The 20,015-nt window shown below is 39.7% G+C and overlaps 1 protein-coding gene across 1 annotated transcript in view; it reads left to right on the top strand.

Moving 5' to 3' along the window:
* Nucleotides 1–20,015, top strand: part of ITIH5 (inter-alpha-trypsin inhibitor heavy chain 5) — an 83,050-nt gene that overhangs the window by 42,703 nt on the left and 20,332 nt on the right. The window contains exons 6-7 of the mRNA XM_045857853.1: nt 1,242–1,411; nt 2,138–2,254. Of these exons, the coding sequence (XP_045713809.1) occupies nt 1,242–1,411; nt 2,138–2,254 (287 nt within the window). The remainder of the gene's footprint in view (nt 1–1,241; nt 1,412–2,137; nt 2,255–20,015) is intronic.

The following is a 20,015-nucleotide window of genomic DNA, read 5'->3' as shown; positions in this document are numbered from 1 at the left end:
AAATCACCCTTTTACAACTGTAATGAAATAGTGGATCTAGACAAACATTATCAGCAAATGATAAAACTGTTAAGTGGAAGATTGATGAGGACTGCAGCACGGGTGATCAGGTTGACAACACCAGAGCCCGCCATCAATCTCACCACCACTAAAAAGACAAGTAGACATTACGTACCTTCTGATGTGATAAAGCAGTAAATACTTAGCATCACCTATGAAGTGTTCTTGCAAATAGCATTGAACCTGAATCTAACCAACCCTTCAGCTCTAGTTACCAGAACACAAAGAAATACAGGGGACCAAGCTGTGGTTCTCAGCCTTGACTGCACAGTAGGCTCATATGGAGGATTTTAAAGTCCTGATGCACAGGCTGTGTCCAAAACCAATTAAACAAGCTCTTGGCCTGGCAATCAATATTTTTTCTACTCCCCTGGATGTTACATACAATACAAGCCAAGGTTGGAAACCAGGGGAATAGAGGAGCAAGTTAAAAGTCAGGACAAGAAAAAAATCATGAAATGTGGACTGTGAGAAACTTGGTAAGACAAATGACCAGTATTTTACAACACATATATGTAATGATAGAAAAAGGTAGGGGTGGGTAATACAGATGAAAAGAGACTTAAGAAACATAAACCAAATGTGATGTGGGGACTTTGTTTTGATCCTGATTCCAACAAACCAACCATTCCAAGACATTTTTTCTTAAGAATCAGGAAACTTTAAATACAGACTGATGATTCAACCATACATCATTGGTCATTAATTTTGTTACTTGTGATAATGGTTTTATGTTTATGCTACAAAAGGTTCTTATCATTAGAGATTCATGCTGAAGTATTTATGGATGAAATACAATGTCTGGGATTTGTTTTTAAAATACTCTAGCAAAAAATGGTGAGGTGATACATAAAAACAGATATAAAAAACTTGGTAAAAAAGTTGATAATTATTAAAGTTCAGTGATGGGTACATGGGGGTTTATTATACTATTCTTTCTATTTTTGTGTGTTTAAAAGGTTCTCATACGAAAAGATTAAAAAGGAGACATAAAGGTGAATTACATGCTGATATATCTCATGCACTGTGATACATTATCAATATGAAGTCTAGAAAGTTTGCTTGGAAATAAACTTGCAATAAAATGAAGTCTAACCCTCTGTGTCACTGCAAAACAGTTCTTCTTTTCAGAAGAATATTTATGTATTACATTACTAATAATGTTTATATTTTGTATGCAGACAATGCTGGGCCACCTCCTTCTACTCTTATCAACCAAAACGAAACTTTTGCCAAAATCATTTTTAAGCCTAGCGTGGTGCAGCAAGCCAGGATTGCGCAAAATGGCATTTTGGGAGATTTCATCATTAGATATGATGTCAATAGGGAACAGAACATTGGAGACATCCAGGTAGGTGTTTGTTGCTACTGTTTCATGTTAGTTGCTTGATGCTTTTCGTTAGACTCAGAACCCGGGGTTTTAATACTTACCTAAGGTAGAGAGAACTTTCTGACTTTTAGGAAATTTGTTTTAACCCAAAATGTGTCTCCAAGGAGATGAGTGGTATTCCCCAGCTGGAGACTGAGGGCATGTGTTTCCTGCTTCAGTAATCTGGAGAGCAAGGGAAATTTACAATTTTCCCTGTGGTGTGTTAGATGAAGTTAGAATTTTAGTTCTTCTTCAATTTTAATTAAGAAAGACTGGTCCCTGGCTCATTTCCCTGTAGGTTTTATTGCTCCAGAGACAGGATTGGAATATTAAAATGTATTAATGTGCACCCAGAATGTAGACAGTTTTCTTGACATCTCAATTTGTAAGATGCTTGGTAAAAATCCAGATAATTAGGGAGGCAGGATTCTCAAGTGGCAAGTGGCAGAAGGGTATGGATAATTTAAATAGAATCAGTCAACATAGTCAATAAAATTTTAAGGGATGATTGTATCCCTTGTACAGTTAAATTAGAAATTCATCCTCTTGGAAGGATCAGGACCATGAACACTTTTGCTCTGGGCCTGGAATCTGACCCTGCTTTCATGCTATCTTTGATTTTTTGAAAGTTCCATACATTGCCCATTTTAGTTAATTTTCCTACCTATTCTGGGTACTACCATTTGTATTTTCTTTTCCCTCCAACAGGTTCTAAATGGCTATTTTGTGCACTATTTTGCTCCTAAAGACCTTCCTCCATTACCCAAGAATGTGGTATTTGTGCTTGACAGCAGTGCCTCCATGGTAGGAACCAAACTCCGGCAGGTGAGTGACAAAATGCCCACTTCTTCCTCCCTCACTTTTGCCTGAGACAATGATGTGAATACAATTCCATTGATGCCAATGTCTGCTTTACCATCCAGCTGTTGCTGCCTGCAGAGGGCATTCTAATCTGATTCAGTTAAGCCATTGACATAAATGCTCATTTCAGCTTGGGGTTTCAGAGAACAGAGGGACATACTATAGAAATGTCTTGAAGTAAAGTTGACTGCAGAGTGGGTAATGTGAGTGAGACAGGACCATACTGAGAGAGCCATGAAGCAACACCATTGCTGATGGAATGATTCTGTTCAGTAATAATGTCCTTTGAGAACAGTGGAAGAGATTCATTGGCAATCCTGTGGATATATCCTTAGAACAAAGGGCCTGTATCTCAGTAATTCGAGACTGATATTTTCACAGTACTTAGGATGAATCTTAAAATTCTAGGGATGGGAGGAATCTCAAGGGTACATGTAGTCTGTATTGAAAATTTTAATGTATCTTGAAAATACAACTATGTACTTTTTTAAAAAATGAACCACTGGAAAAGGCTATTCTTTATCTTACTCTGGTATCCCAAGCATCAGAAATTTGCAATTACAATATATTTTCAACTCATGTAACAGAAAACAGAAAGATCTACTGACTTCTGGACCAATTGATAGCTCTCCATTTATCAAAAACTTAGATCTCAGCTTTTCTTTTTTAACTCATATCTATTTTATCAAATAATAATAAATATAATGAGTAAAATAGTATCTTGAACCTTATGAGAACCTTCTAGCTCACCTGTTTCCACTCCTAGGTCCCATTTTACAGGCAGTTGAAACTGATTCTAACTGATAACTATTGTACATATTTTCTCTATTATCACTTATAAATGCTTCTTTGGCCATTTATATATTTTTAAAATCATGTAGTATAATATATTGATCTCTTTATGGCATTTGATTTTTTTATCCCAAAAGAGTAAAAAAAAAACCCAAAATGTGATATGAAGATTAGGTTTAACTATTTTCTTTCAGAGGACAGCCAAATATCATTTATAACTAATATAGGAGGAAGATAACCTCACCTGGAAGTCAGCTTCTTGTAGTTCTTCGACATCACATTCTTGTACAGAATTCAGCCTACCAATGCCTCTATTTTTATTGCTTTGCTTTCCTTTTGCATATCTAACCTTCCATGTGGGGTTACTTTTTTTTGTTTTTTTTTCCTGAAGAACACTCATAGGTATCTTTTTAAATATAGGTCTACTGCTAAAGAATACTGTTAGCATTTGCCTGGAAATTATTGATTTCCCTCTCATTTTTTAAGGATACTTTTTACTGGTATGGAATTCTAGGTTGGTGGCAATTTTCTTTCAGTCCATTGAAGACGGATTCCCCTGGTCCCTCTCTTGGCTTCCATTGTTGCTGTTGAAAAGTCAGTTGTATTTTTAACTGTTGTTCCTTTAAAAGTAACTTTTCTATCAACTGCTTTTAAGATTTTTCTTTTTGTTTTCAGTTTTCTGCCTGAAGTTTCTAGGACTTCATGAATTTGTGGATTCATGGGGAAATCCCAGCCATTTTTCTGAAATTGCTTCATCTTAACTTTCTCTTCCTAGCATTCCAATGTTAGATTTCTCTCTCCATGCCCTCTGTTTCCCGTGCTCTCTTCTATTTATTCCAGATTTCGTCTTTTCATATTTTATTCCAGACCTATCTTTCAGTTCACAAATTCTTTCTTCAGGTATATTTGATCTACTGTTAAAACTAATTGAATTATTTTAGTTACATTTTTTTTAGTTTTAGAATTTCTGTTTGTTTTTTTTCCAAACCTGCTCTGTCACTTTTTAGAATTTTCAGTTATTTTTCAAATTTTTAATAATTTTTTAAAATTTTTTTCTCAAGCACAGTAAACATAGTTATTCTAAAGCCTGTATGCTGCTATTTTAAACTCTGGAGCTGCTTAGGAGTTGCTCATATTGTTTCTTATCTTCTCTCCTGTGTGACTGGTTATCTTTGATTGCATGATGGACATTATATTTTAAAAATTGTTTGTAGAAATATTTTGAGGCCTAAGATGATAATCTATGCCTCTAGAAACTAAAGTTTTGGGGGTTTTTTTTGAGTATTTGAGGAAATTATAATCTGGGATTACTTTAGCCCATTTTCAGGGCTTGAGGTTTTCTAGGGGACCCAGATGGCTCATGGCTAGATGGCACCTGTCATTAGTGGTCTCTGGACCTCAGCTTTTGGATTCCTAAATTACTAAATGCTTAGCCCTTCAGATACCTCTTGGGCCTTGGCAAACATCCCTTAGACAAAAGTGATCCTAAATGCTGAGCCCACCTCTTTATATTTTATCTTTTCTTAGATCTTTTTTCTTATTATTTTGTTAACTCTCTGATATCTCAAAGATTTAAAAAAATAGACATTTTGTTTACCTTTTTCAGTTGTTCTTGGTGGGAAGGTTGAGTACAAATTACCTGTAGGTTTCCTTTATGGGCACCATCTCCTAAAGTTTTATTCACTCATAGTGCAGCAATCTTTCATAGTGGCTGATTATCTATTGATCTTTGAGAGGCCTTACAGCCTTTCCATATTTACAAGTGTGCTGAATGTCTTTGCTTTATGTACCCCAAGTTCTTAAGTGTCATTGTTGGCTAAGTTGTTTTTGTGCCTCTGTTAACTGGATGATAGATATCGACAGAAAAATAATCATGGCTTCCTTTGAGACCACTCTTGGTCACAGAATACAGTGTTCAGCCTTGCATCTGATTCCAGTATGATAATTCCCATTTGGATTTTGAATCAATTAACAGCTACTGAGTGGGTGCCATCTACTAGGTTTCCCCATGTATCTCATTAAATTTCTATATACCTATAAAGCTTTAGGTTTTCTTTTCTTTTCCTTTAAGACAATGAGCTTAATGAGGGCAGTGTTTGGGTTTTCTCTGAAAAAAAAAACATAACTTGAAGATATTGATGATTAAGTTACTACAAATAATCAGAACTCCTGTCACCACCAAATATTTTGTATTTTGACATTTTTACTTACCATCATATTGTGAATACATCCAACATTGTTAAATATTTTTTAAAAACCTGATTTTAATGGCCACAGAGCAGCACTATTTAATAGAAACCTCAATGAGAGTGGGAATGCACTATATCTCTAGTATGGTAGCCACTAGTCACGTGTGGCTTTGTGCACTTGAAATGTGACTAATTCAACTGAGAAACTGCATTTTTAATTTTATTTAATTTTAATAAGGTTGAATTTAAATAGCCACATGTGACTGATGGTTACCATATTGGGCAGTGAAGCTGAAGAACATTCACTCACTCCACCATTGTTGAGAGACTTTTAAGTTATTTCTGTTTCTTGCTGTTATAAACAGCATTGGGATGACCATCTTTACATAGAAATCCTTGACCACGTGTTCCACCATTTTCTTAAGTTAAATTCTTAGGAGTGGGGCAAAGAATACCAACTCATATGTGGTTTTTACAAATATTACAAAAACATTTTTTAGAAAGGCTGTACCAATTTATAACTTTTAAAACTGCTTCCAGACTAAGAATTCCAAATAGATTAAGCAGTTAAAAGTAACCAAGGACTCACACTCCAAAATATGTAAGAAAACATAAGTGTGCATTTAACTAGTTTTAAAGTATGAAAGGCCTGTTCTAAGCCTAAAAGCAATGAAAGTAACTAAAAGGGAAAAACTTAATAACTTTACCTATATAAAAATTATAAACTTTTGTTTCAAGTTAAAACAATAAAAGTGAACAAAAGTTGGAAAAAATTATGTAGCAAAAAGATTTTCTTTAATATATAAAGAGCTATATAAAAAGCAGCAGGTGTTTATCTTTAATATATAAAGAGCTATTCCAAATCAATAATAATTAATCCTGTATAAGAAAGTGGTCAAAGAATATAAAATCATTTACCATAAAGAAATAAAGAGATTCAGTAAGATTATGAGAGTTAAATGTATTAGTAACTAAATAAATGCAAATTTAAAAAATATAATTTTTATCTTCCTATGAACTTTAAATAATGTAAATTACTTATAATGACAATTTCTATAGTATACATCTGTAGAGCTCAATAAAATATTTACATTATTTCTCAATAAACATTAAAAACATCAAAATGGTAAAATGTATGGTCAGTTCTACTGCATCTTCATGAAAAGGCATTAGTCATTCAAAGGCCACACCAGCCTAAAGGACTGACTTCTTTAGGTGCCTGAGTCACTTCAAGGTTTAACCTGAAACCAAGTCTATACCAGTGTACAGGGTCTTCTTCCACTTCTGATGGGAGAACTATCACAAGTTTTCTTACTAAATAACCCTCAGAGAGACCCAAGTTGTATAGAGCAAACCAGTGAACTAAGTTGAGATCTCCTAGACTTACCATTAATGATAAAATAATTTGAGTAAGTTTTAAAAATATGGCATGGAACATTTTCAATATGTTAGATGTATGTTAAAGGTAGTACACAAATTATTGAACAAAAGAATATTTAATCTCTGCAACAATTTAGTTGTCATTCCCATTTTACTGATGCAAAAAGCTGAGGGTTTGTGAAGGTATGTAAGTCAGCTAGCACATGGCAGAGAGAGGCTTCAAAGCCAGGTGTGACTCTCAAGTCCTTAAGTCAAGCCATAATGCTATGGTGTCTTAGTGCAAGTACCCATGTGATGAAGCAGCAGTGTCTGCGATGATAGAAGTGCCAGTGGGTCCAAGGTCAGAGCAGTCTGACATTTCACAACCCAAGCGACAAGGCTGCGTTTCAGAAGGAGGGATTTCCTTGCATTGTGCAAGAGCAGTGTAATGATAGATGTCACTCCTTCATTATTCTCCCCTCTTCCTTCATTCCTGGAAATTAAAATTCCTTTCCTTCCTAGGCACTTAAAGTCTGGCATGCATTTTGCTGGCTTCTAAGCTACAGCATGGCCTCGTTCCAGGAGTACCCAAGAACAGCCAAACACACGTCAGAAGCCTCTACACAATTTCTGATGTCCATTGCTGTCTTGAGTGGTTTTGAAAACTGCTGACTATTTTAGCAGCTCTCAGCTTCTCAAAGACCACAGCACTGAGTGAAAAGCTTGGTTGGCTCTTTGCAGGCTCTCATATGCAATATCGCATCCACTGGTGAAGAGGAAAACTACCCCCAAGCACAGGGCTTTTGTAACCTGTCAATGAATTTGGCAACATCGGACATTAGTCATGAGTCCCCTCAATTCTCTGAAGGATCATTCACTGTTATGCTGCATGTTCTTGGCTCTGCTCATCTCCCAAATACTTCGCTGTACTCATCTTGATGTAGATCATAGTCAGTATTTAACAATTACTTGAACAATTGATTTTTAAAGAATTGTAAAGGTTATTTAACCTTAAAAATGTATATTCAGTACCTGGGAGCACCCAAAGCTGGGTGCATCTGGCATTTTCTGATTCTGGTCCTAATCTCAGTGGGAATGCAAGTATGGACGCCAGGTTTAACCAGCTGCAGGACAGATATCTGTTCCCACCCCCAACCGCTACACACACATGCACGGGTTGCTGGCTCTGTTTTTTCTCCCATGTGCTTTTACTGACGAATGTGTTCAAAGATGGCTTGGTGCTAGATCAAGAAAGGTTTTTGCCTCTCAATTTGGGTTTAGAAAACTTCTCACTGAGAGGAGAATTGAGAAGAGCAACAACAACAACAACAACAACAACAAAAATGTGATTAGGGCAGACTGTTTTCTTGTTGCATGTTTGAAGCATTCGCACCAGCAAACACACATGTCCTCAGGAACATTGAGGAGAATGTGTCTATTAAATAGATTTTCCTTATCAAGGTCTACAGATTCTTCTCTTTCCTTTTCCTAATCTATATAATGAGATCTACTACTTTTACCTTCATATTAAGTTTCTTGGCTAAGGGTCCCTCTTTGGCAACCCAGCAGTGACTAATGTATCATTTACCAGATGCCTTCATGCTATAACTTTCATACATTCTTCTCATAATCTGCCATCCCCTGGCATTCCCAGATTCCCATGTAGGTTTCTGAATGTTGACTTCCTTTCTCCACATAATTTAGTCAACAGTTTCAGAGAGGGTAAAGAACAAGCATTATGTTTCTTTTTTTTAGGTATTTTATAAATTTATTTATTTTTATTATTTATGCTATTACAGTTGTTCTTGCTTTTTCTCTCGTTCTCCACCTCCACCTAGCCTTCCCCTCCCTAAGTCAATCCCCCTATCATTGTCCATGCCCATGGGTCATGTGCAAATGTTCTTTAGTTAATCCCTTCACCATTTTTCATCCCATCCCCCCGCCCTCCTGTTTTAGCAGCTGCCAGTCTCCTTTATGTTTCTAAACTTCTGTTACTATTTTGTTCATTAGTTTACCATTTGTGTTCAGTTAGATTTCACATACAAATGAGATCATGTGCTATTTGTCTTTCACAGAGTGGCTTAATTTGCTTAGCATATACTTTCCAGGTCCATCCATGCTGTTCCAAATTGTCAGAGTTTCTTCCTTTACACTGCTGCATAGTAGTCCATTATGTAAATGTACCACAGCTTTTTTATCTACTCATCTATTGATGGGCACTTAGGCTGTTGTTTCTAAATGTTGGCTATTGTAAGTAGCACTGCTATAAATATAGTGGTGCATATATTTTTTGTATTGGTGTTTCAGAATCCTTATGATAGATTCTGAGAAGTGGAATTGCTGGGTCAGAAAGCAGTTCCATTTTTAATTTTTTGAAGAAATTCCATACTGCTTTCCACAGTGGCTGCACGAGTCTGCATTCCAACCAATAGGTCACAAGGCTTCCCTTTTCTCCACATCCTCACCAACCCTTGTTGTTGGTTGATTTATTGACAATAGCCACTATGACAGGTGATATCTCATGGAGGTTTTAATTTGCATTTTTCTAATGGTTAGTAATGTTGAACATTTTTCATATCTATATATGCCCTCTATATATGTCCTCTCTAGAGAAGTGTCTATTCAGGTGTTTTGCCCTGAATGCAATTTCTTAATTGCATTGTTTTTCTTCCTTGTGTTGAGTTGTGTTGGTCCCTTCTATATTTTAGAGATTAAATCCTTATCAGATGTATCATTGGAAAATATGTTCTTCCATATAGCGGGTTCCTTTTCCTTTTTGTTGATGGTTTCTTTTCCTGTGAAGAAGTTTTTAATTTGATGTAGTCCAATTTGTTTATTTCCTCTTTTGTTTCCAGTGCCTTAGGAGATATGTTGGCAAAAATACTGCCACATGGAATATCTGAGACTTTATGTTTTCTTCTTAGATTTTTATGGTTTTGTAACTTACATTTAAGTTTTCTATCCATTTTGAGTTTATTCTGGTATATGGTGTAAGCTGGTGGTCTGGTTTCATTATTTTGTGTGTCCCTGTCCAGTTCTCCCAACACCATTTATTGAAGAGACTGCCTTTGCTCCATTGTGTGCTCGTGCCTCCTTGGTCAAATATCAATTGATCATGCAGGTGTGGGTTTATTCCTGGGCCCTCTGTTTGGTTCTATTGGTCTGTGTCTCTGTTCTTATGCCAGTGCCAGGCTCTTGTTAGTACAGTGGCCTTTGTTCTGCTTTCCCAAGATTGCTGAGGCTATTTTTTGGTTCCATGTACATTTTTGAAATTTTGTTATAGTTCTGTGAACTGTGCTGTTGGTATTTTAATGGGAATTGTGTTGAATGTTTAGGTGGCTGTGGGTAGAATGGGCAGTTTAAGGAAGGCATCATGCTTCCTACCTGTAACTGCCAGATTGAAATGAGGAGAATTGGGAACTGGATTGGAGAAGTGACGTCTGAATGCTGCTGTGCTTCATTCACTGGTATATTTCATGCTTTGGGACATTAATTTCTTCCTCACTGCCCAAAACTGGGCTTTTGAGAGCAATTTGACATGTCATATGTAACCTGACAAGCAAGTGGTCTATGAAGTCCATGGATTTGGGTACCATGTTGTTTCTTTATCATTACGGTATGTATTTCCAGATCTTATATGGTATATGGCACATAGTACAGTAGGTAATGATTTCTGCTAAAAAACATACTGGCACATAAACATTAAATGTAACATGCATTTTTAAGGCACAGTAGCTACCATTAGTAGCTACTAATAAACATTAAGGCACTAGTACAAACCAAGCACTCTAAAGGTTTGACATACATTTTTCCATGCAATCTTTCAGCAATCCAGTGAAATGCTATTCCCATTTTATAAATGAGAAGCTGATGGGCAGGAAGGTGACACAACTATGCTGAAATACACAAAATTAGAGGTGGAAAAATTCATAGTCAAGCCCAGTCTACCCCACTCTAAAGTTCTTCACCATAACGTTCTTCACTGTTAGACCATAACATAACTTCAGAGCACCTCTTAAGTGTTCGGGTGCTACCTGTTCTTATGCCAAGTGACATAATGTGGAAAGCTGCCCATCTCTGGTGAGTGCTCACAGATGTCAGCTGCTCTCAGGGGCCTCAGCCTGCAGCTTCGTGTTGTGAAAAACCAATGGAGCTGTTCTGCACTGATGCATAGAATTAACTATCAGTATTTTATTATTTAACTTTACTCACATCTTGGGCGCATATATGGATACAGATTTCTTTCCACTTTATGATTTGGGCTGGATAGGCTGAATGCAAGTGTGGGGATGGCACAGGTGTAGAGTGAAGGTGAGGTGAGTAACACTGAGGTCTAATGATGTCTAATGGTATATTCACTCTAGCTGTCTTGTTCCAGAACATGTGACTCTGCCACATTTTCAAAGGGAGGATGCTGGAAAATAGGGTATAGAGAAAGTAGTTTTTAAGAGAGGGAGGCAGTCTAAGGTCCACTGAGCCACCTGGAGGAATGCTAGATGATGACAGCAGAACCCAGAAGGGCCTCAGAGAGTTGTGATCTGTCTGGGAGGCCAAAGTTTCCTAAACAAATGAAGGAGCTCAGCAGAGGAGGGATGCAAGCATAACAAATGAGATCGTGTCAGAGACATTTGGAGGGTCTCTGGAGGTAGGCATTATGTGGCCATTGTACAAGTAAAAATGGACAATGTAACTTTGGGGTACTCCTGGTTTACCTTTTCAGGACATAGACCTCATATGTATCTGACAACATGGCTCCAGTTAATAACAGAAACATTTACCTCCCCGCTTTCCAGATTTCTACAACAGGGTCAGCAAACATTTTCTAAAAGGACAGACAGTAAATAACTTAAGCTCTGCAGGCTAGATGGTCTGTGTCATCACTATACAACTCTGCCATAGTAGCACGAAGGCAGCCATAAGCAATTTAGAAAGAAATGGGTGTGTGGTGTTCCAATAACACTGTATTTATTAACAACAGGCAGTGGCCTGGATTTGACCCCCAGGCTGTAGTTTGCTGACCAGAATGGTTTGCTGGTCTAGAGTGATGACTAGTTGATATATGCCTAGAGATCATTTTAGTTGATAGTATTTGTTTTCATCTACTGAACTGCTCTTGTCCAAACATTGCCACCAGCAGATGTGTTTTAGAAATACATTGCAAAACAGAGGTCTGGGACGTGGGGCAATGAGCAGCAGGCCATAGGGAAGACTACTACTGTTTTTCGACTCTGACTCAGAATATGAGGAAATAAATGATGGACAGAGGACACATTTTTCTTCCCAAGGCCACCATGAAAACTTGGATTTTTGTTTAAAAGGACTTGCTCTTTAATGACTATAATGTAGATGATTTAAAATAAATTGGAGGTACTCATTCAAAATTTTCTATTGAAGCAGTTAGGGTTTACCCAAGTGAGGTCATGTTTAAAAAATTTTGAGGATCTCTGAATGAAGGCTTTCTGTGGCTCTGGTAGAAAGAAGGAATGAACAATACAGAGCTTTGAGTACCCTTGCATTGTCTGTTCAGGTTTCAGACCTTGTTTTCAGCTTCTGAATCTGTCAGAGAGCCTAGCTTCCCCTTTCAAATGGCTTCTGAATTTTGCACTCAAGTCTTGAGTGGAGATCGGCAGACTTTCCTGTACAGGGCTGGATAGGGCCCCAAAGGAAACTTTTGTTACAAGTAACAACAAGATAAACACTGTAAGTCAAAGAGAATTGAGTGAGATAACAAATGTGTAAGAGCTTGAAATGCTTATCAGAATGTCAGAAAGTGGTGTCATTCCTGAGATGGCATCCCCTTGGCTGGCTGGCTGGAACTGCACCGAGGCGAGATTCCTGAGGGCTGCCGTGCCTGATATCGGGAGGCCCCCCTTCTCTTCTTCAGCACACCCAACTCTCCCACAGGATCCCATCTTGGCTTTGACTCCAGACTTCAGATTCTCAAAGAACGAGATAAATATCTAGTACCTTCCCACAGCAGGATTACATGCTGTGGGAAGTTACTAGACATAGGGGATACAAAGATTAATAAAAGACACAGCCTTTCCTTTCAGGAGTTCCAGGGGAGAAGGAAAGTCATGTGAAACTCACATGCGAAGTGCTGCTATAATAGAGATACAGTCAAGGCACATTTGGAGTGTCGATCAGTTGTTTTTGCAGATGGAGTTTTGAAGAAACAACTGTTGAATGCTATCAGAAGAGGGGATAGTTGAGTGAGTCTAACTTTAGAAGTCAGCTGAGTGGGAGGAATGAGGAGGAGGAGGGATGGCTAGCATATGCAAAAACATGGAGACAGGAGAGAATGATGTACAAGGAAAGCATCATATTTAAGTCACTTTAATTATAGACTTTAGGGTTTTTCTGGGGAAAGAAACATGGAACAATCACATGTTAATGAAATCCAGCATGTCACATAGATAGTGGGAAGAATTTTAGGGAGGAGAATGAGCCCAAGTTAGTCAATAAAAGATGTATGATGGAGGTGATGTAGGAACTGGTTCTTGAAGGTGGGATACAGTTTTCTGGGCAGGAAAGGAGGGAGTGAATTCTTGGTTGTGGAAAAACATGAAGAAAGACACAAAACAAGAGTGATTATGTTAGAGTTGGAAGATCTGGCAATACTTGGATTAGATAACTTGAAAACCATCCTGATATGGACAGTTAGAGAGGCAGGTAAATTGTAACAAGTCTTCTAAGTGCACAGTTAAGCTTGGTGAGCAAGCAGAGAACACCACAGATTCTAAGAGTGAAAAGGGAACAGGGAAGTAAAGCAGTGAGCACCTGAGCTAAGTGATGGTATCCCCTGGAGAGGTGATGGTCTGCATGTCCTAGGCCTGAGGTCTTAATACCCATGTGGAATGAGGATGACAGCTTGTGCTCTAGGGTGGTGGGGGGAGTTTGGTCTGAGACCTCTGCATAAAGCTGGTTCCTCTGAAGGGCTGCACCCTCAGTGCATTGCTGGGCAGAAGAAAACTCCTGCCAGTCTCTACCCTGGACCCTCTACTGTCCAACAATTAAGTTTATCTGGCTTTAGACTTTCTCCCTCTTGCAATAAAAACCTTACTTTCCTGTCTCACAGTGTCTTGAAGAGTAAGGGAAAATGGCAAGAGACATGGACATAGTCATTCTCCCTGTCTGATGGAGGGTGGCTTCACTTCCTCTAAATATTTTCCTACATATACAATCTACAGGTGCTGACATGCTATGTTGACTCCTTTCATAATTGGTCCCTGTTTCCTATTTAGCATGACTCTTTCGCATCCCCTGTTATATTCTTGATGTTTGTCAAGACACAGCCCTGGGGGTATACAGGGAGGCACAGGGTGCACTTACACCAGGGAAACAAAGATCATGAGAACTCACATGTAAGGGAAAGTTGAATGGGTGAAAGGATGGTCAGAGAGTCAGCCACCAGAAAAGATCTGTAGAATGAAACAGGCTGGGCTCCAGAAGCCGGATGTGCAGTTGGGCAATATGAACTTCAGCATTCAGACCAGGCACTGGGGACCTACAACTCAGTCATGTCAGTCAGTAGATGAGTCAGAACATGGACAAAGGACACCAGTTGCAAAGGAGACCTGTATATTCAGGTGAACTTTCCCGAGTCCGCTTCTTCCTATGTACTTCCTGATGGAGCAGGAAGCCAACCTGCTGATGACCACCTGGAGCCTACAGGTGGAAGTGGTGAGGCAGCCTTCCTGGCTCTGCTCTACAATGAGAAGCGTGAGACCGACACTGGGGGGGCAAATCTGGGTTATGTATGAATCTTCCACGTGAAGAGAAGTGAAAAGGAGACTGTTTGGAGTCCTGTGTTGTTTATACACCAAGCATAAAAAATGAATGTGCTTTGTATGGCATGAAAAATCAAAGATGTGTTATTGGCAAAGGGCTTTTTAGAAAAATGTATAGTGGTATTATTAGGTACATGTTTGATATATTTGTCAAAGCAAAGTCAAAACATTAGGTAATGAATCTTCACGTTAGCCAAAATGGTAACATGAGAGACAGTTTGCTTCTCAAGTTGGACTTATGTTATCCAAACACAAAGACTCATGAAATTTAGTTACGTTTACATTGCAGAAGATGTTCTAATATTTTACTTATTCAGACTTTTTTAAAGTAAGGCTGAATTCAGCCAGAATTTAGTCTTTAACAGACATTCTCTTTTAAAACCAGTACTGAAGTACTATTGGTATTTAGATCTGAACCTTTACTAAGAAGGTGCTTTTCTTTTGATTTGAAGAAACAACTATTTTATGTTTTTATACAGATTATGTAAACATGTAAATAGGTCATCAGAACGAGAATTGTACTGCAATATAATCGAGCATAGTACTGCATTAAAAGAGCATTTGAAATTAGAATTAAAACAGTAAATGAAATTATAATAGCTTTAAAATAATATATTTTTGAATACAGAAGCCCTATGAGTTTGCTTAATTTAAGAAATAAAAATATATTAAAAATAAGAAATAGGCTCTTTATAATTTGTGAATATTAAAATGTAGAGATAGAAGAAATAGTTTTTCTATATTTAGGTGAAATTTCAAGTTAATATTTCGCATTTACTGAACTGTTTTAAAATATTGGAAGCTATAATGACTTCTATCCCAAGTTTTCTATGTATATGAAGAAAGCTTATTAATTTCTGATCTTTCTTCAAAAAGAACATTTTGACCAGTAGAAAGTGAGTTTCTTTGACTTTCAGCAAGATTCCTCAAATTTGACTGAGTCACCTCTTTTGGATACTTTGTTTCTTGCATTATAGTTTGATTTTTCATTTTTAACATAAATTCTCTAACGTGGTTTGATTCAGGAGATATTTACGGCCATGGCAACAGGAGGGAAGCAGGCACTGTGAGAGCGTTACCACTGATTCCCCTTCCGAGTGCACACAAGCTCAGAAAGTGTACTTTCTCTCTAGTCTGTGGAGTAACATTATTTTTTAGGGTTTTGGTTTCTTTTCTGAAGCCAATCTGTTGCTAGATTTTTATAAAAGTGTAACAATGATATAGACTTGATATATTGGAGAAATGGCCTTTTTCACCCAATTTATCACCTTGTTCCTAAAGTTGGAATTAAAAAAAATCTGATTACATGGTGGGTCAGTCACAATAAACTTTCAGAAGTTTTTTTCAATTTATTGTAAGACTTGCAGCATGGAAATATAAGGTTCTTCTACAGTTTACAGAATGTTTTTTTGTGATACTGAAATGTTATGATCTTGAAATACTCCCGGTGTAATCGATACCCACGGAATCCAGGGTGACTCGAGGTAGCGCCTTGTCTGCGTGCCTGTGAAACGTGTGGAGAGACGCTGGGATGGGGGTCGTATCCGTGCTCCTGAACGTGGACTGCAGTAGTTTAAGGTTGCAGTGAGGATCTGATGTTGCACACTTAGATGGAGTCACAGGCTGTGTTTTGTTTTTGTCTGGCCCTTCAAATAGAATGACTACAGTGCCATCCTACACCTAGGAGCCGGAGGTGCCTGGCACCGAGGGTTCCCCTATTGGCATCAGGAAGGACTGCAGGCTAACAGAAGGACAATGTAGATATACTCCCTCCCTCCCACCAGCGTGCATTATCTCTGCCCTCCTAGGAAAGAGAGAAGGCTGAGCTGCAGCTCAAGTTAATGTTGGGCATATTCCTTTTCCTGATATCATCTCAGAAACTTGGGGCTCTTTTCATGGTCTGTTGATCATGATTCTCTTTCATGGCTCAGATGGACTTGAATTTCATTGTTGGATTATTTTAAGCTTTTCATCACAGACGATTTTTCTCTTGGATTCCTTTAAAAGGACTGTGTGGATCAATGAAAGAGAAAATGTCAACTCCATGGTAAACATTTTAGAATGAGGCAAATGCTAGGACTGCTTAGGAGAACAGCACAGCCATTCTGCTGAAAACATGGGATGGCTCATATCTAATACCCTTGAACTTGAGTTCCTTCTGTGATGTCATGGGCTCCCCTTGCATTACTCCCAACAATCCAGAATTTGTGGTACAAAAGCCTTTTGTGTCAGAGTGTGGTTTGACGGAGATGCAGAAATATGTGAGAAGTGCTACATCAAATGGGTACCCTGACAGAAGTGGTAGCAAGGAGTGGGCAGCAGCTGGGTTGTTCATGGGCTGCACTCTGAGAGTCTGTTATGTAGTACTGCTCCACTTGGGAAATGTTTCATGGTCATTACCCCCAGTGGAGCGCTTGCCCCCTTAAGGGCTATGCCAAGAGTCTGCAGCTACTTGAGCTCAGTCAGTTTTGTAGGGAAGCAGGAGAGGGAGGCAGAGGAAGGTCCCAGCTCCTGTCCCAGTATGGCTTAATACTGGGGCCCAGAGTGCCCAGGACAGAGCTGTCTCCTGGACACTCCCTTTCCTGTAGTAGTACTTTGAGGGGCTGCATGAGTACAGAGTGGGGAGGGGACGGCATATCCAGGACCCTACTCTGCTCTTTCCTACGGATGCCATCAGAGGAGACTATTTTGTTTTCTTTCCTGAAGATCCACGAGAACAAATAGGACCACGGCCAACCCTATTGAATGAATGGAGAACCTGAAACAGTTTATTTTTGTTTGTTTATATCCTGCCTTGTTCCTGAAAACATTTAAATGGACAAAGATTAAAAGACTTAATAATAAACCTAAGGCAGAGCTGGAATTAACTTCTAAGACATTGTTTTTAAAGAGGATACTTTTTTTTCCCTTTTAACCCAAGGAAAGTACATATAAGAAGAGGAATTCATCACTGTAAAATAATTTCAAGCAGCGAAGTGTCCCTATTCTTTGTGATTGTAAACAGCCAGGATTAAAAGGAGTCTTGTGTAATACTTGTATTCAGGCCAAGGTACTTCTTTACTCCGTAAATAGTAAAAGAAATATGCATAGGCCCTTTTCATTTATTAGTTGCATTTGTGTACCCTTTTTTCCTCCCTCAGTCCAAACATAATCTGGATGTTGTAAAGATACCTTCTGGTGACATATATGGACTGGTGCTTGTAGATTGCTCTCTGGGGTGGGCGGGCAGTGTGTGGTACCTGCTGCCTGGGGTTGGTGCTCTCAGGACTGGCTCGTACCCAGAGGAGACCCACTTGGCCTCTTTAGCGTCTTGCTGGCTGCTCTCTTTAAGAATTCAGTTTTCTTTCTCAGCCAGCCCCTTATGTGCACATTATTCTTCTTTCCCTAGGCACAGGGTTTGGTTTTCCTGCCTCTCCTCCTGTCTCCCCGAGATTTACTAACTCCTCCCCGACAGGCTTACCACCTAGCGGTTGGATATAGCGACCTAAACTGTCTCCCACAGAAGCCCTGTCCTTGTCCCCACATAAAGACGAATGAGGATGGTGACTTCCTGGGTCGATTCTTATGGTCCCAAAGAGTGAATGTAACCTTCCAATGTTAGACGTTTAGCCTTCCTCACTAATCAGACCCTTACCCCCAATTTTATTAATCTCCCTTGAATGCTATATAATATGTATAATCGTAAATTTTGCATGCCTATTTTCAAAGATCTCCAAGGAACACACTTCCACAGATTCCTATGATCACCTATTAGCAAGTTAATTTCAGGATATCATTCCAAGAGGTGTCTTTTGGGGTTGCTTGTCACCAGCAGGCCCACTTCTTCCGAAAGTGCAAGGCCACTAGGTGGAGCTTTGGGGATGGGGAAGAAGGCCAAGGGACATGGTGTGCTGGGGCATGCAGTGTCCTTTCCTTCAGTTCAGGTTAGGTAGAGAGGCCACTGTGGGAGTAGGGGTGCCAGCTCACTTTGTCACCTTCACTTGTAGTGTTGAGAGCTACCAACCAGGGTTTGGAAGGGACCTTAAGGGGAAGTAGTCCAGTCCCTCTTAGGGTGCTTCTTGGCCTTCAGTGTAGCTCAGTCCTCAAGTCAGCTAGGATTACACATTCTCTGCCTTTCTGGGCTTCCTCTGATCCTTCTGGAATGTCCTAACTCTGTTCTCTGGACTGTACTCTTGGAAAATATTTGACTTGGTTTCTGTTAATCTTAAGCATGTAAACACACCATGTTGAAACATCAGCTTAAGCCCACTCCCAGTTACACTTCTATCTGGACATTCACCTTCTGCCTGCATGTTAAGCCTGCAACGGCCTGCAGAGTGCCTGGGGTCATCAGCCCATCTCAGGAAAGCAGGAGCCTGGAGAGGGCTCATGGATGGTAGTGGCTGTAAATGTCAGCGGCAGCTTCTGTCGGGGCCCCTTGGGATGCAGGGTGGGAGACCATCCAGAAGGTCCTAATGCAACTGGAAAAGGAGCGACTGCGAGCCTGTTGGCCTGCCTTTCCTGGTTCAAGTGAGGTTAAGTTGCAGCTGTGGCCTTACAAGGTCATAAGGAACCTGTAGTTGCTGAGCTAAGGGGAGGAGGGTGGAGAGGCTTGAACAACTGCTCCTAAAGCAGAATATCCATCACAATCAGAAAAAAAATAGCAGCAAAGGAGCCAAGCCGACCCTTCTTGAGGTCTTTAGAGCACTGTTTGAGGATCCTTAAGGATGCCAGCAGCTAAACAAACAATAATCTTCTGACAAGTTTCCCCTTGTTCCAGCCTATGCCCTGGGTTCCTGGCCAGTTCCAAGCTCAAACAGGGAGCAGCTAGAATATTTCCAAGTGTCTGCCTTGGAGCCGGATTTCCAGTTGTGTTGTCTCAGGGACAGCCACTGCTTGGTGTTGCCTTGTCCTAGCTGCAGGCCTTCAGACTTTCCAGAGGTCCAGACCCCACGACTGGGAATGATGCCTGACGCTCACACCGGGGATGCACTGGCTCTAACTTGAAGGAAGGGTGAGGGACAAAGTGTTGCCAGCTCCCTGGAAAATGGCATCAGCGTCAACATTTAGGGCACTCCACCCACATCTGTTTATTATAATGATCAGATTTGTTTGTTTTCACTTGAACACCATCCACCGGTCAGCCCCAGGATTCCTGCACATCATCGTTCTCGGTGTCATCTGCTATAGGTGCTCCAGCTCAGGGGCTGTGCGTCTAACTTCCTTTGTGTTCACTCAGTAGAAGTCTACCTCTCTCTCATTTACTCATTCACCAGATGCCTACCGAAACCCCACAGTGTGTAAAATGCCATGTCAGGAGGGTGGGGTAGGGCAAGGGGACAGCTGCCTTGAGGAGCTCCCTGTCTGAATTGACAGATGACTTACTCAGGAAGCTTGCATCAAGCTCTGTCATGTGGCCTGGCACTGTGGGGTATTGACATACAGTAACAAAATGGGAAAAGGCCCTGCCTTCATAAGCACAGGGATGAGTTGGATAGAGAAGCAAATGCACAGATATGTAATTGCATTCTCTCTATATGTGTTGTGGAGGCAGACAACGGGGTGCCGTGCCTGAGAGCACAGCAGTGTGTGGGTGAGGAGGCAAGAAGGGCTGTC

This window comes from Phyllostomus hastatus, unplaced genomic scaffold, assembly GCF_019186645.2.
Source record: "Phyllostomus hastatus isolate PE091 unplaced genomic scaffold, TTU_PhHast_1.1 phas_scaffold_1674, whole genome shotgun sequence".
In the NCBI taxonomy this organism is placed as follows: domain Eukaryota; kingdom Metazoa; phylum Chordata; class Mammalia; order Chiroptera; family Phyllostomidae; genus Phyllostomus; species Phyllostomus hastatus.
The sequence above is the reverse complement of the archived record's forward strand: the minus strand, read 5'-3'. Positions and strand labels throughout refer to the sequence as shown.